Source organism: Narcine bancroftii, chromosome 1 (genome assembly GCF_036971445.1).
Source record: "Narcine bancroftii isolate sNarBan1 chromosome 1, sNarBan1.hap1, whole genome shotgun sequence".
NCBI classification, from domain to species: domain Eukaryota; kingdom Metazoa; phylum Chordata; class Chondrichthyes; order Torpediniformes; family Narcinidae; genus Narcine; species Narcine bancroftii.
The window spans coordinates 376,583,405-376,596,327 of NC_091469.1; the positions used below are offsets into that span (position 1 = coordinate 376,583,405).

The 12,923-nt window shown below is 42.6% G+C and overlaps 1 protein-coding gene across 3 annotated transcripts in view; it reads left to right on the forward strand.

Annotated features, from left to right (window-relative positions):
* The first annotated feature begins 4,663 nt into the window (after positions 1-4,663).
* nedd9 (neural precursor cell expressed, developmentally down-regulated 9) overlaps positions 4,664-12,923 on the forward strand; it is an 85,562-nt gene continuing 77,302 nt past the window's right edge. For all 3 annotated transcript variants that reach the window (XM_069913392.1, XM_069913391.1, XM_069913393.1), the window contains exon 1: positions 4,664-4,843. Coding sequence is in view for 2 of the 3 variants with exons in the window: in XM_069913391.1 (XP_069769492.1) it covers positions 4,832-4,843 (12 nt within the window). In the remaining variant the exon portion in view is untranslated. The remainder of the gene's footprint in view (positions 4,844-12,923) is intronic.

Below are 12,923 nucleotides of genomic sequence, written 5' to 3' on the forward strand. Positions count from 1 at the left end.
TCCATGCCGCCAAATTACACCCAATTTTCCTGCACCCCCGGTACGTTTGAACAATGGGAGGAAACTGGAGCCCCCAGGAAAAGGCCAAGCAGACACGAGGAGAACATACAAACTCCTTAACGACAGCATGGGATTTGAACCCACGACCTGATCACTGGTGTTGTAACAGCATCACTCTAACCACTATGCCAACTGTGCCACCCTGTAGGGTGATTTGTAAAGCAACATTTTAAAATCTTTTATTTTCCCTTTATTTTATCAGGATACAGATACAAACTAGACAGGAATAATATAAATCCAGAAGAAGAGGATTGCAGGTTTTTATTTTGAAGATGCTGGGATTCAAAAATGGAAAAGTTCTATTACAATTATAGAACATAGAACTTTACAGCACAGAACAGGCCCTTCAGCTCACAATGTTGTGCCAACCTATGGAGACCTACTTAACAGCAATATATTGTTCTTACATCCATGTTTTTGTCTAAGAGTTTTTTCAATGTTCCTATTGTACCAGCCTCCACCACCACCCCAGGCAATGCATTCTAGGCACTCACTATATGTAAAAATCTAACCCTGACTTCTCCCTTAAATTTCCTCCATTCACTTTAAACCTCTAGTGTTTGCTATTGTTGCCCCTGGAAAAAGGTGCTGACTGTCTACCCTATCTAAACCATTCATAATCTCTATCAACTTCATCACTTCAAAGGGAAAAGCCCTAGCTCAGTCATCCTCTTCCAACCAAATATTTAAGGCTTTCTCCATTGTGCAGCATTGAAGTTTCAAAGTTCAAAGTTCAGTTTATCAGAGTACATACATGACATCACATGGGGAAATTCAGCACGTCACATGTCTCTCAACCAAATTTATAGATGCCTCATCAAAGGTATCCTGTCCATAGAACCATAAAACACTACAGCACAGAAAACAGCCCTTCTCGTCAATGCCAAAGTATTATTCTGCTAGTTCCATTGACCAACACCCAGTCCATAACCCTCCAGACCTTTCCCATCCACATATCTATCCAATTTATTCTTAAAACTTAAGAGTGAACCCACACTTAACATATCAGATGGCAGCTCGTTCCACACTCCCACCACTCTCTGAGTGAAGAAGTCCTCCTAATGTTTCCCCTAAACCTTTCCCCTTTCATCCTAAAACCATGTCCTTTCGTATTTGCCTCTCATTAATCTAAGTGGAATGAGCCAACTTTCATTTACATTGTCTATACCCTTCATAATTTGTAAACCTCTATCAAATCTCCCTTCATTCTTCTACACTCCAAGGAATAAAGTCCTAAACAGTTTAATCTTTCCCTGTAACTCAAATCCTGAATACCCAGTAACATCCTATTAAATCTTCTCTGCACTCTTTCAATCTTGCTGATATTCTTGCTGATATCCTTTCTGTAGTTTGGCAACTGGAACTGCGCATAATACTCCAAATTTGGCCTCACCAATGCCTTATACAACCTCCCCATAGCATCCCAAATCCTATACTCAAAACTTTAATTTATGAAGACCAAGATGCCAAAAGCTTTCTTTACAACCCTGTCTATCTGTGACACAACTTTCAGGGAATTGTGTCTCTGTATTCCCAGATCGCATTGTTTTTCTGCTCTCCTCAGTGCCCTACCATTTACTGTGTATGACCTACTTTGGTTTGTCCTTCCAAAAATGCATACTTCACACTTAATTGCATTAATTCCATCTGTCATTTTCCGACCCATTTTTCCAGTTGGTCCAGATTCCTCTGCAAGCAAAAGCTTTCCTCATTGTCCACAACGCCTCCAATCTTAGTGTCATCAGCAAACCTGCTGATCCAATTTACCACATTATCATCCAGATCATTAATATAGACACAAACAACAATGGTCTCAACATGGATCCCTGAGGCACACCAATAATCACAGGCCTCCAGTCTGAGATGCCATCATCCACTACCATTCTCTAACTTCTCCCATACAGCCAATTTCAAATCCAGTTTACAACCTCTCCATGGATACATAGTGTCTGAACCTTCTGAACTAACTGCCCATGTGGGACCTTATCAAAAGCCTTATTAAAGTCCATGTAGACAACATCTACAGCCTTTCCTTCATTTACTTTCTGGTAACCTCCTTGAAAAACTCTATAAGATTCATTAAACACGACCTGCCATGCACAAAGCCATGCTATCCTTAATCAGCCCTTTGCTGTCCAATTACCTGTATATCCGATTTCTCAGAACACCAAGGTCAGGGTGCATCACTGTGTGGGATGGGAACTGTTCTGCCCAAGACTGTAAAAAACTGCAGAGTGTTGTGAACACCGCTCAGGTGACCGCACAGACTACCCTCCTATCCATCGACTCCACCTCAACTTCTCACAGTCTCAAAAAAGCATCTGATATCTTAAAAGACTTAACCCTACCCTGGCCACAATCACTTTCCCTCTATCTGTTAGGAAGAAGACTCAAGAGTCTGATTTCACACACCACCAAGTTTAAGGACAGTTTCTTTCCTGCTATTATCAGACTCCTGAATGAATCCCCAGGCCAGTAAAGTAATGTTCCCTTTGCTCCATTCTAACTGATCTTTCTGTAATTCTGTACTGTATTTAACTTTCTGTACCATATATGATTGGACTGCTCACAAAGCAAACTTTCTCACTGTACCTCAAAACATGTGACAATTAACTTGGAACAGGAAAGGTAAGGTATGGTTCTAACTTAAAGAATGATGGGCAGACAGGTTGCTCTTTTGTTGAAATGTTATGTGATTATTGGTGCAGGTTTTAGGTTTTATGATCAGATGATAAATATGCAGATACTGCACAAATATTTGTCCATACTCATTGGTATATAAATGCATGCATTTTTTTTAGGTCAATAATGTTAAACAACTACCAATGCTGATTTAAAAATGCACTGTTTTTCTCCACTAGGGGCTCCCCCATACCTTTTTTTTGGACTGGGGCATAGCACAAAAGGAATTGACAATGTGTAATTTTTGACTTTTTTTTGCACAGCATTGAGAATAGAGTCTTGTGGATGTTTGTGACAAATACTTATTGTATTTTGCTGCATGGAAGTAAGTATTTGCAGAATTAACTCTTTTTGTGCCTGAAGAAAATGCTAAGCTCAAGTCACAGAAAATGATTTATTTGATCCAAACAATATGGTGTAAATAATTGGTATTTCCACATCTTCTCTTTTACAGATCAATTCTGACAATCAAGAAAATGTGACCATCCTCTCCCAGCAAAAGGGTGAAATGGGATCTTGTACCTATCCCAGTGGTTTGGGTTCCTGGAGTCATACAACATAGATACAGACCATTTGGTATTTGATGATTCAATCCAGATGTGGTGGATTGAAGACGGGTCTGTATCTATTCTCTTTGACCCTACAACTGGGTACGGCATAAGATCCCATTTCATCCACTTGCCGGGAAATGGTAACCATATTTTCTTCAACACTAATCCATTCTATTCTCCCACATTCTCATCACTTACCCCAGATTCCATCATTAATCTTGATACAGGGAGGAAGGGAAGGGGCAACTTACAGTGGCTAATTAACCTTCCCACACTGCATGTCTTTGGGATGTAGGAGAAATCCCCAGTCAATCACAGGGAGAACATTGCAAATCCCACACAGACAGCGGTGGAGATCGGGATTGACCCTGGGTCTCTGGTGCTGTTACCCCTTATAGATGAAACCTGGATCTGTGAGAAGTAGCTCCAGTGAAGACCCCTGTGGTTCTGAGTTATAGTTGCATTGATCTCAGGTGGGTACAAGTGGCTTCATCAGGGCTAGGTTAAGGCGTACAATATCCAGATGTTCCTAATCCAAATACAGTCACTCCCATCTCCATGCTGATAGAATTCAAATTAAATTAAAATTCAAATTAAATCATTTAACAACAGACTTGGCTTGAACGGAACTCAATGTAATCCCCCTTATTTGTCATTTGAGAGGAATGGAGAAGGAATGCATGGCACGCATCCATAACATAGAGTGTCAATATCTTTGGGTAGACAAGATCAAAAGCTCAGGGAATTTTTTAGAGGGGTGGTGGGAAAGTGGCAAAGAAGCAAAGAATAATTAAAAGGATCCGCTTGAGATGAAGTGCAAAATGATGATTTAGTATTGTGGAGCCTGGTGTGTGTGTTGGGGACAATTTAAACTGATGCCCATGAATAGCCTGACTTGTCAGCAACCAGTGCAATCCCCCCCACCCACCCATGGCTGTAATATTGCTCTGAATTCACATTGAACAAAAGAGAAACTGAATGAAAGAAGATGTCAGCAGGAGATGTCAATAAAAGAGACTGTAAACAGAAAAGGTTTTGTTTCTGGGGCTATTTCATGAGGTGACCGGCTTTGAAATGAATCCATTTTAAGAGAGAGTTTTGATGGTTGCTGGGTCACAGGAACAGGATTTCCAGGACTTGCTTTTGTGATCTTGTATTTTATATTACTATTGAGGTCTGTGTAATCTGACAAAGAATTCCTTCTCCCCAAGTTTGGAATAGGATATTTCTTTCACAGCGATATGCCCCCGCCCCCAAGTTTAGTTTGAACTACCTTTTGCCCATGCCATTCTGAGGCTTCACCCTGAGCCAATGAGAAGGCGATGTGCAAATGAGCCGAGCGGCGGTGCCGTGTCAGTGGAACAGGAGTTGAGACAGGGGAAGAACGGCGATGTGAAAGCAGCGCGTCTCCAGCGCTCGCCCTGCGCTGAGCGCACGCCTCTCCGGTTTACCAATGAGCCACAACGCCTGATTGCAGCCCAAGTGTTAGTTTAACAGCGGGGGAGGGGGGGGAGAGAGAGAAACCCCCCCCCCCAAAAATGAAGCGGAAGGTAAGACAGACTATTTGCAGAGTTGTTGGTTTGGTCGAAAGCAGCAAAGCTTGCAAACGAGCAGAGGGTAGGTTGATTGAAAGTTCCAACTGGGCACTGTGGATGACAGCTTGCCCATTTCCCCCCCAAGGCTCCCTTCAAGCCGCTTCTGCACACTTTGAGATGCGCCTGTCATTTTCCCTTCTCGTGGGGGTCGCTGGGCTCGGGGTCCTTCTTTGGTTTGCTTTCAGTCCGAATGCATAATGTAGCCTGCATGTGATTTCCTCATCGCATCTTTATTAAAGGGAAGTCTTGTACAGAAACCTGGCCTAATTATGCATGTAATTTGTGGGACAAGGAAAAGTTTGGCCTATTTCTTCTCCGTATCTTATTCAAAATAAATTTTATTCGCAGTAAAACAAAATACACACCATGCAAGGACTTTTCACGTTGGTAGTGTCACATTCCTTTGTACATTCTGTAATTGGGCATTGTGTTAACCATTATGGCACTATTACCACTAATGTGACCCCCACCTCTGGGGGTTACACCCCCTTTTGTTGTTTGAGGTGGTTTCCCCACAGCTCTTACACGTTCAATACTGGGTTGACTTAAATCCTCATTTGCCTTTCTCTGCAGACTGAGCGAGCTCTCTGCTCAAGCTCTGATAGCACCTCACACTCGAGGTGACTGATGCTTGTGGGACTTCGGAATTGGGCCAACAGCCACCTATTCTTTTGCACTTTTAAAGGTAGAAGCTCTCTAGTTTTGTGCTAAACTTTATCCCCGTTTCTTCCTCGCTGCCTGCCCTTGTACACACTTTGTCCTCTGACTGCTTGTGTTACCCACTCCTTCCACGCTGTTTCTTGTGCCTCGACTTTCAGATGTTGCACACAGTGCAAAGCCCAATTATAATCTGAAACGCTTTTCATCATGGAGAAGTCCCTGAGTAGACACGTAATTTTTTTGTCGTTCACCCTAGTGTGGGAATCCAGCCAGTCGGCTGCAATCCTGCCAAAAATCCAGTGTCTCCTTCAAGTGCAATTCTTCATTGTTGGTTTCGTTGCCATCAAATACTTTTTTTGTAATAACTCCTGGGAGGCAGTTGGGCCAAAGTCCATTTGAAATGGCTTTGACGTGTGAAGTTAATTTGTGTGCTAAAAATGTTCTTAAAATTATGCAGAAAATAGATGCGAGTTCCTGGGGATAGAAGGCTTCTATAATTCACTGAGGAACATGCATTCATAAGGGAAATACTTAACGAGGGAAACTCTAAGCTGGCTTGCAACAGTGAAGAAACCTGGAGGAGCTGATGGCAGTTAACAATAGGTGACACTTGTTCTGTTATTTAGGAATTAGGCAGCTTCCCAGTACCCATCTCCATTCCCACACTCCCCCTCCCTGTGTTTTGGCTGCAGGATCCTCAAGTTCAAGAGCAGATTTTAAATAAAAGGTTTGAAGACTTCTCTAATGGTGTGTTACACAACCCACAGAGTTCCCAAGGTCTGTGAAGAGCTGATGTTAGTTTTCTTTGCCCAGTCCTCTGCCCAGACCTGCATGTGGGAACACAAAATTTGATGTCTTCAACTGTTGAAAAGGCCAAATCTTGCAGATGAGGCTTGACTACTTAAATAAAGTGCAAAGTGCTGTTGTCACCTGTTAAACTGTATCCTAGCAAGAGCAGGATCCAGGGAGAAGAGGAGAGGATTTTGCAGTTACAACGAATATTTAAATTTATCAGGGCTGAAGGAGGAGCTAGTAGCTGGAACCAATAAGTTGAGATGGATGATTTCCTGCCAGTGACCGTGCACTGAAAAAAAATCTTGTGAATTCAGCATTTTATCCCAATCATTGCCAGCTCTGCTTGAAACTGCACATGTAGCAAAAAGTAAAAATATTCTGTGAGTGTGTCTTGCATTAAGTGTTTGGGCACAGTAAATGACAGCTATTTAACTATCCACTTGGGCCATGGCCAGTACACAGGCCATGGCTCTTAATTTATGTGAACAGCTTTTTAGCTGGCATGCAGTGGTCATTGAATAATGCAAAGGCAGCAGTAAACAATTACAACTTTATCCTGACTGTATTTATTAAGACTAGAATACAGTTACATTTAACATATGACTATATTTATGATTTTAAAATAAAGTAAAAATGACACATGCTCCATTATGCCAGAATGGTTTGAAATAAATGGAACACTTCTCACTTAAAGCAGGTCAGTCTCCTATCTGAGCTCATCCAGTCCAAATCAGAATTGTTGTTGAATTCCAGGGTGGCATATGCGACCTGTTATGGCATACAATCATTTGATGGTCAGCACCACTTGCGGATGGAAATTTATTCTTTGACTTCTCTGTTTCTTGGATCCTGCTCATCCCTTCTGCTGTCATCCACAAACGGGGTGACCTTAGGTGCTCTCCCCATTCTATCTCACCTGTCCTTGAGCAATCCCAGATGTGCTTCGACTCTCTCCGTGATGCCACTGGCCACACTCCTTGCCTGTGTGTTTGGGGCAGGCCACTTGTACAAGCTGGGCTTTTCTCCGCTGCAGCTATCCCACCTCCCAAATTCTCACTCATATTTATTAGGGTAGTTCCTTTTAGAACTGAAGGGTGCAGGTTGAAGGTGAGATGCATCAGTCCTATTGGTGTCTAAGAAGAGTCTAGTATCCTGCCTTAATGACTATCGACCAGTAGCACCTGCATCAACCGTGATGAAGTGTTTTGAAAGGCTGATGATGAAGTATATCAGCTCCTGTCTGAGCGGAGACATGGATACATTCTAATTTGCCTATCTAGTAACAGGACCATGGTGGATACCATCATACCAGCTTTACACAAAGCTCTGGAACACCTGGATAGCAAAGATGGATACATCAGGATTTTCCTTATTGTCTACAATTCAGCATTTAACACCATCATCTCCTTAAAACTGATCAGCAAACTTAAAGACCTTGGAGTTAACACCCCACTGTGTAATTGGGTCATGGATTTCCTCACTTCCAGACCCCAATCAGTGATGATTGGTAAGAATATCTCCATCAGTACTGGAGTACCACAGGGCTGTGTTCTCAGCCCCCCCTCCTCCCAGCTTTTCTCACTTTACACCTATGACTGTGTGGCTTGGTATGACAATAACACTATCTATAAATTTGCCAAGAATACCAAGATAGTGGGTTGTATAAAAGAAGGAGATGAGCCACCATACAGGTTGGAGATTGAAAAATTGGCTGAAAGGTGCACTCAATGTCACCAAAACCAAGGAGCTGGTTTTTGACTTCAGGAAAGGAAAGCCAGAGAGTGTAAAATCTAGTGATCATTGGGGGATCAGAGGTAGAGTGGGTGAGCACATTTAAGTTCGGGAGTCATTATCTCAGAGGATCTTTCCTGGACCCCACACACCGATGGCACTGTGAAGAAAGCACATCAGCATCTCTACTTCCTCAGGAGTTTCCAGAGGTTTCATGTGACACCAGAAATCCTGGGAAATTTCTACAGTGTTGTGGTGGAAGGTTTGCTGACCAGCTGCATCATGGTTTGGTATGGGAACACCAATAACACCCCCCAAACATAAAACCCTCTAAAAGGTAGTGGACACAGCCCAGGGCATTATAGGCTAAAACCCTCCCTACTACTGAGACCAACTACAGGGAACACTGCTGTCGAAGAGGAACAGCAATCATTAAAGACCCACACCACCCAGCATGCTCTCTGTTCTTGCTGCTGCCATCAGGAAAGAGGTATAGGTGCCACAAGACTTGCACCACCAGGTTCAGGAACAGCTGCTACCCCTCCACCATCAGACTCCTCAATGACAAACTCAATTAGACTCATTTAAGGACTTTTACTTGTGCACTTTATTGATTTTCTTCTTTTATTCTCTCTGTATTGCAGTCAGTTTGTTTACATTTGTGTCTGATGTAGTAACAATTAGTGGTAATTCTGCCTTGCCTGCAGATAAAAGAACCTCAGGGTTGTATGTGATGTAATTTATGTACCCTGACAATAAATCTGAAATGTGAAAATCTAAAAATTTAAGAGGGGCCTGAAGAGGATGATCTATATCTGGAACAAGCTGCCAAAGGAAACTATAATTGCGGTTACAATTACAATGTTCAAAAGACGTGGACAGACTTATGATCAGGTAGGGGTTAGAAGGATATGAACTAAAAATGCAGATAAATAGGACTAACTTAGAATGCCAACATTAGTTGGGATAGATGAGATGGGCTGAAGGGCCTGTTCTGTGTAAAAACACAATGCTGGAGAAACTCAGCAGGTCAAACAGTGTACTTTATATAGCAAAGATAGAGATACATTACCAACAATTCAGGCTTGAGCCCTTCATCAAGGTATGTAAATTGTTGACAGACATCCAAACCAAGTGGTAGGGGTTGGGGAGGAGCACAGTCCCAAAGGCAGGAGGTTAATAGGTGGAGAAGGGAGGGAGGGCACACCAGCATGCAAGGGGAGAAGGAATGGCTCTGTGAATAGAGCAAAGGAAAAGAAGACAAGGGCAAAGGGGAGGGAGGGAGATCGAAGAGTAGGCTAGCAGAAACTGGAGGTCAATGTTAATGCCATTTAATTGGAGAGTATCCATATGGTAAATCAAGACCTGTTCTGTGCTCTATATTCATCTGCCTTCAGTGACTACTTAGCAATTACCTCCCTTGAACTCTCTGCTTTTACTTGTCTTCCCACCTCCAAGTGCTTCTTCTACCTTAACTCCATTTCAAATTCTCCTTGAGAGTTAGGCCGTAGAGATGCTGTCATGGAATCATACAGCACAGAAACAAACCCTTCAGTCCACTACATCTGTGCCAACCTTTTTTGCCCATCTATATTTTTCCATTTGTTGCACTATATGTCTATACCCTTCTATTCCATAAATGTGTCTATCTAAATGCCTCTTAAACATTATCATTGTATCTGATTTCACTACCTCCTCAGCACATCCTGCAGCTCCGGCCAGCCATATTTACTCCTGACCTTTTGCCACTTCTCCCTGTGAATGTTTGGGTTTCTCCGGGTTCCCCCGACTTTGGTCACACGTGGATTGGTAGGATAATCACTTCTGCAAATTGCCTTTTGTGTTTACAGGTGGTAAGAGAACCATCGAGATGTTAATGGACTTATGGAGAGGAATAGGTTACAACATGATGGTAGTCTCCCATGTTATGTGAGATCCTTTTACCCAAAAACTGAGCTTTCTATGAAAAATGAAAGTGACCGTGGAAGCTGTGAAGTTTTCCCAGATCTGCACATAGAAGAGATGGGATCTGAAATTCCTAAAAACCTTTTAAACTAACTGAAAGATTTGATCTGGAATTCCAGCCACCTTGCACCCTGAAATCCCTGGTCTCAGAAAGGCCTTGGCAACATGAACTCTACTCAATGTTTGAGTGCATGTGAAACAGCATGATCCCACCGATTTTTGTCACTGTTTCCAAAATTTACACAAGGTAGGGAGTCAATGTACTTTCTCAGTACATTTGGAGAAAAAAAAGATGTATGACTGCCCCAGGAGGTGGTCTCCCAGGTACCAAGAATGAATCCTGACCTTTGAGCACAGGTGATGAACAGTACTATCTCTGCCTGTGAACGGACTGATTTGGTAAACCCAACAACAACAAAGGCCAATGTGGAGTTTTGCATTAATTGTCAATGTTAACAGACCTCCATGGTCTCAATCATAGCTGCAACTTGTGCCAAGCTGCAACCTGATGGTTGCTGTGTTGTGCCATGTAAATTGACTATTTTCTGTAGTCTATTACTCATTTAGTCTGACACTCTAAAGGCACGCCCTTTGATAATATAACTCCTTCAGTTATCACAGCACAAATGACATGTTTGAAAATGTTTTGCACTCTCTTTTAGGTGACGTGCAAGTCAATAAAAGGTCAGCTACTACAAGGCCTTTGTATTTAGCAGGTGTTGGGAACCTTGATAATGTTCTTAATGTTTGGGTCATTTGTTGGGGCTTGAATGTCCCATATCTGTTAGGCTGCCCTGTCTGAATTTTATGATGCTCTTGCCTCATTTTCAGATTGATCCTAAACCAGAATACAAAGATCTGCTTTGTAGATTTAAATTAACGTCCATCCACCACTTCATCCCTCCACCTCTTCCCCCCCACCTTCTGAGTTCCCTCAAATAAAGCTGGCCATAATGCAAACAAAATTTCATCCAGTTAAACGGTCTTAAATGGTGAGTTTAACATGCTCATTGCCTTTGACTTTGTCCAGTTAACTTGCTTGCAGATTTAACTCTTTCCTGGCCAATGCCCCATAACTTTGGAATTTCTTTCCCAATCCTTGGTTTTCTCGCCTTTCTCCTTTTGAAGACTCTCCTTTCAACTCTTCTAATTTGTCCAAGCTTTTGACAACGATATATCATCTTTGTGACCTATTATCAGCTAACTGCTTGAAAGTATTCCTAGAAAGTGCCTCAAGTTGTATTGCTGTATTAAATGGAAGCACCAGCCATTTCTGTGAACAAACCCTCTAGTGTTCAGTAAAATGTGTGCAAGTACCCTGCAAATAAAAATTCACTCTTTTGTAATTACAAGTGGATGGAAAGTGACTTGTCAGCATGCAGTTTCATTAAATTTCTTACAGGCAGGTAATTTCAAGTGGAGACTTGTGTAGAAGGCAGCAGGAAAGTATAATGTGGCACATTTGGACAAATGTTAAGGGAACAGGAGATTACATAGTATGGACAGGCCCCAGGTTATGACAGCTTCTGCTGCTGAGAACTGTTTGTTAGTGGCAAATTAATACAAACCATGTGTAGGAGAAGATCCCAGGACCAACTGTAATAGGAGAGCGAGCAGGCGAGTACAGCCTCAGTGAGTGAGGCTGCTCAGCGATCCCAGCTCGGCTCCACCTAGCTCCTAATGACACAGCTCATTGAGGGTGGGGAGAGGAGGCACATAGGAATGCCCTCTTTCAACCCTGTAGATGCTCACAGCATCCAGCAATTCCATTCCCATCCATTCTACTAGTCTCCCAAACACTCGCTTTTATGTGTGAGGTGTCTATAATTAGGGTATTTGTAAACCCTGGGGGAAAGGGGTGGGGTCCTGCACCTGACTTTGACCTCAGTTGAGGGATGGTTTTACCACTGAAGCTGCTACTCCTCAGTGTCCATTGTACCTGGAAAGACTGGCACTGAGTGTTGAATGTGCAGTTGGGATGTAAAATCATGCTGACTTTCACATTGAAATCTTTTGGGAACTTTACATCAGCAGAACTCAATCTTTATGAGGTCTAATAAACCCATTTAAACACGATGCTCAACCAGTGGTACATCAAGTAGAAAGGCACAATATTTCCTGAGAAAACCACCCTGGTCAGCCTGTTGTAACTAAAGGTCTTTCAGGACCCTTCTAATTTATCCTTTCTGTTGCATTCCACATAAAACTCCACACTGAGACCCAATGAACCTGTTATTAGTTCTAGCGTGACCTCCCTGCTCTTGTGTTCCAAGCTTTGGTTGGAACCATCAAGGATCATCTCTCAGTCCTATTACCTTCAGGAGTTTGGGACTTGAGCACCAGAAACCCTGTCCCTGTGCACGTCTGGGTGTTGCATCGTTTACTCCATGCTCCCATGCCTTGGTTATCCTCCCAAGGTACATTAATTTGCACTACTCTGACAGATTCTATTTGTCTCTTCTGTGCAGACGTATTCCTCCCCACCAATCTACATTGTCAATTTTGGACGATTTGCTGAATTTCTAATGATAACCTTGGCAATTCAGTCAAAATTGATTGCATGTATTGTGAAAATCAAAGGACTTAGCACAGTGGAGCCCCCATTTCCTGCTGCCTTCCCTGTTGTTCCATTGGCAATCATTTCCTGCTTTCTGCCCCCCTCCACCACTGAATCCAAATTTACTACTGCCCTTTCCTGATCGATCTGAGACTATGGCAAATGCCTGCTAAAAATTCAATGGTACCACATCAGTAACTTTGCCAACCCTGACTCTCCCTGTTCCCTCCTTTACACATCTTTTTAACAAAGACATTTCACAAGCGTGTTGGAGAGTCTCAGCAGGTCGTGACCTGAGCTTCTCCAGCATGTCTGCATATTGCGCTT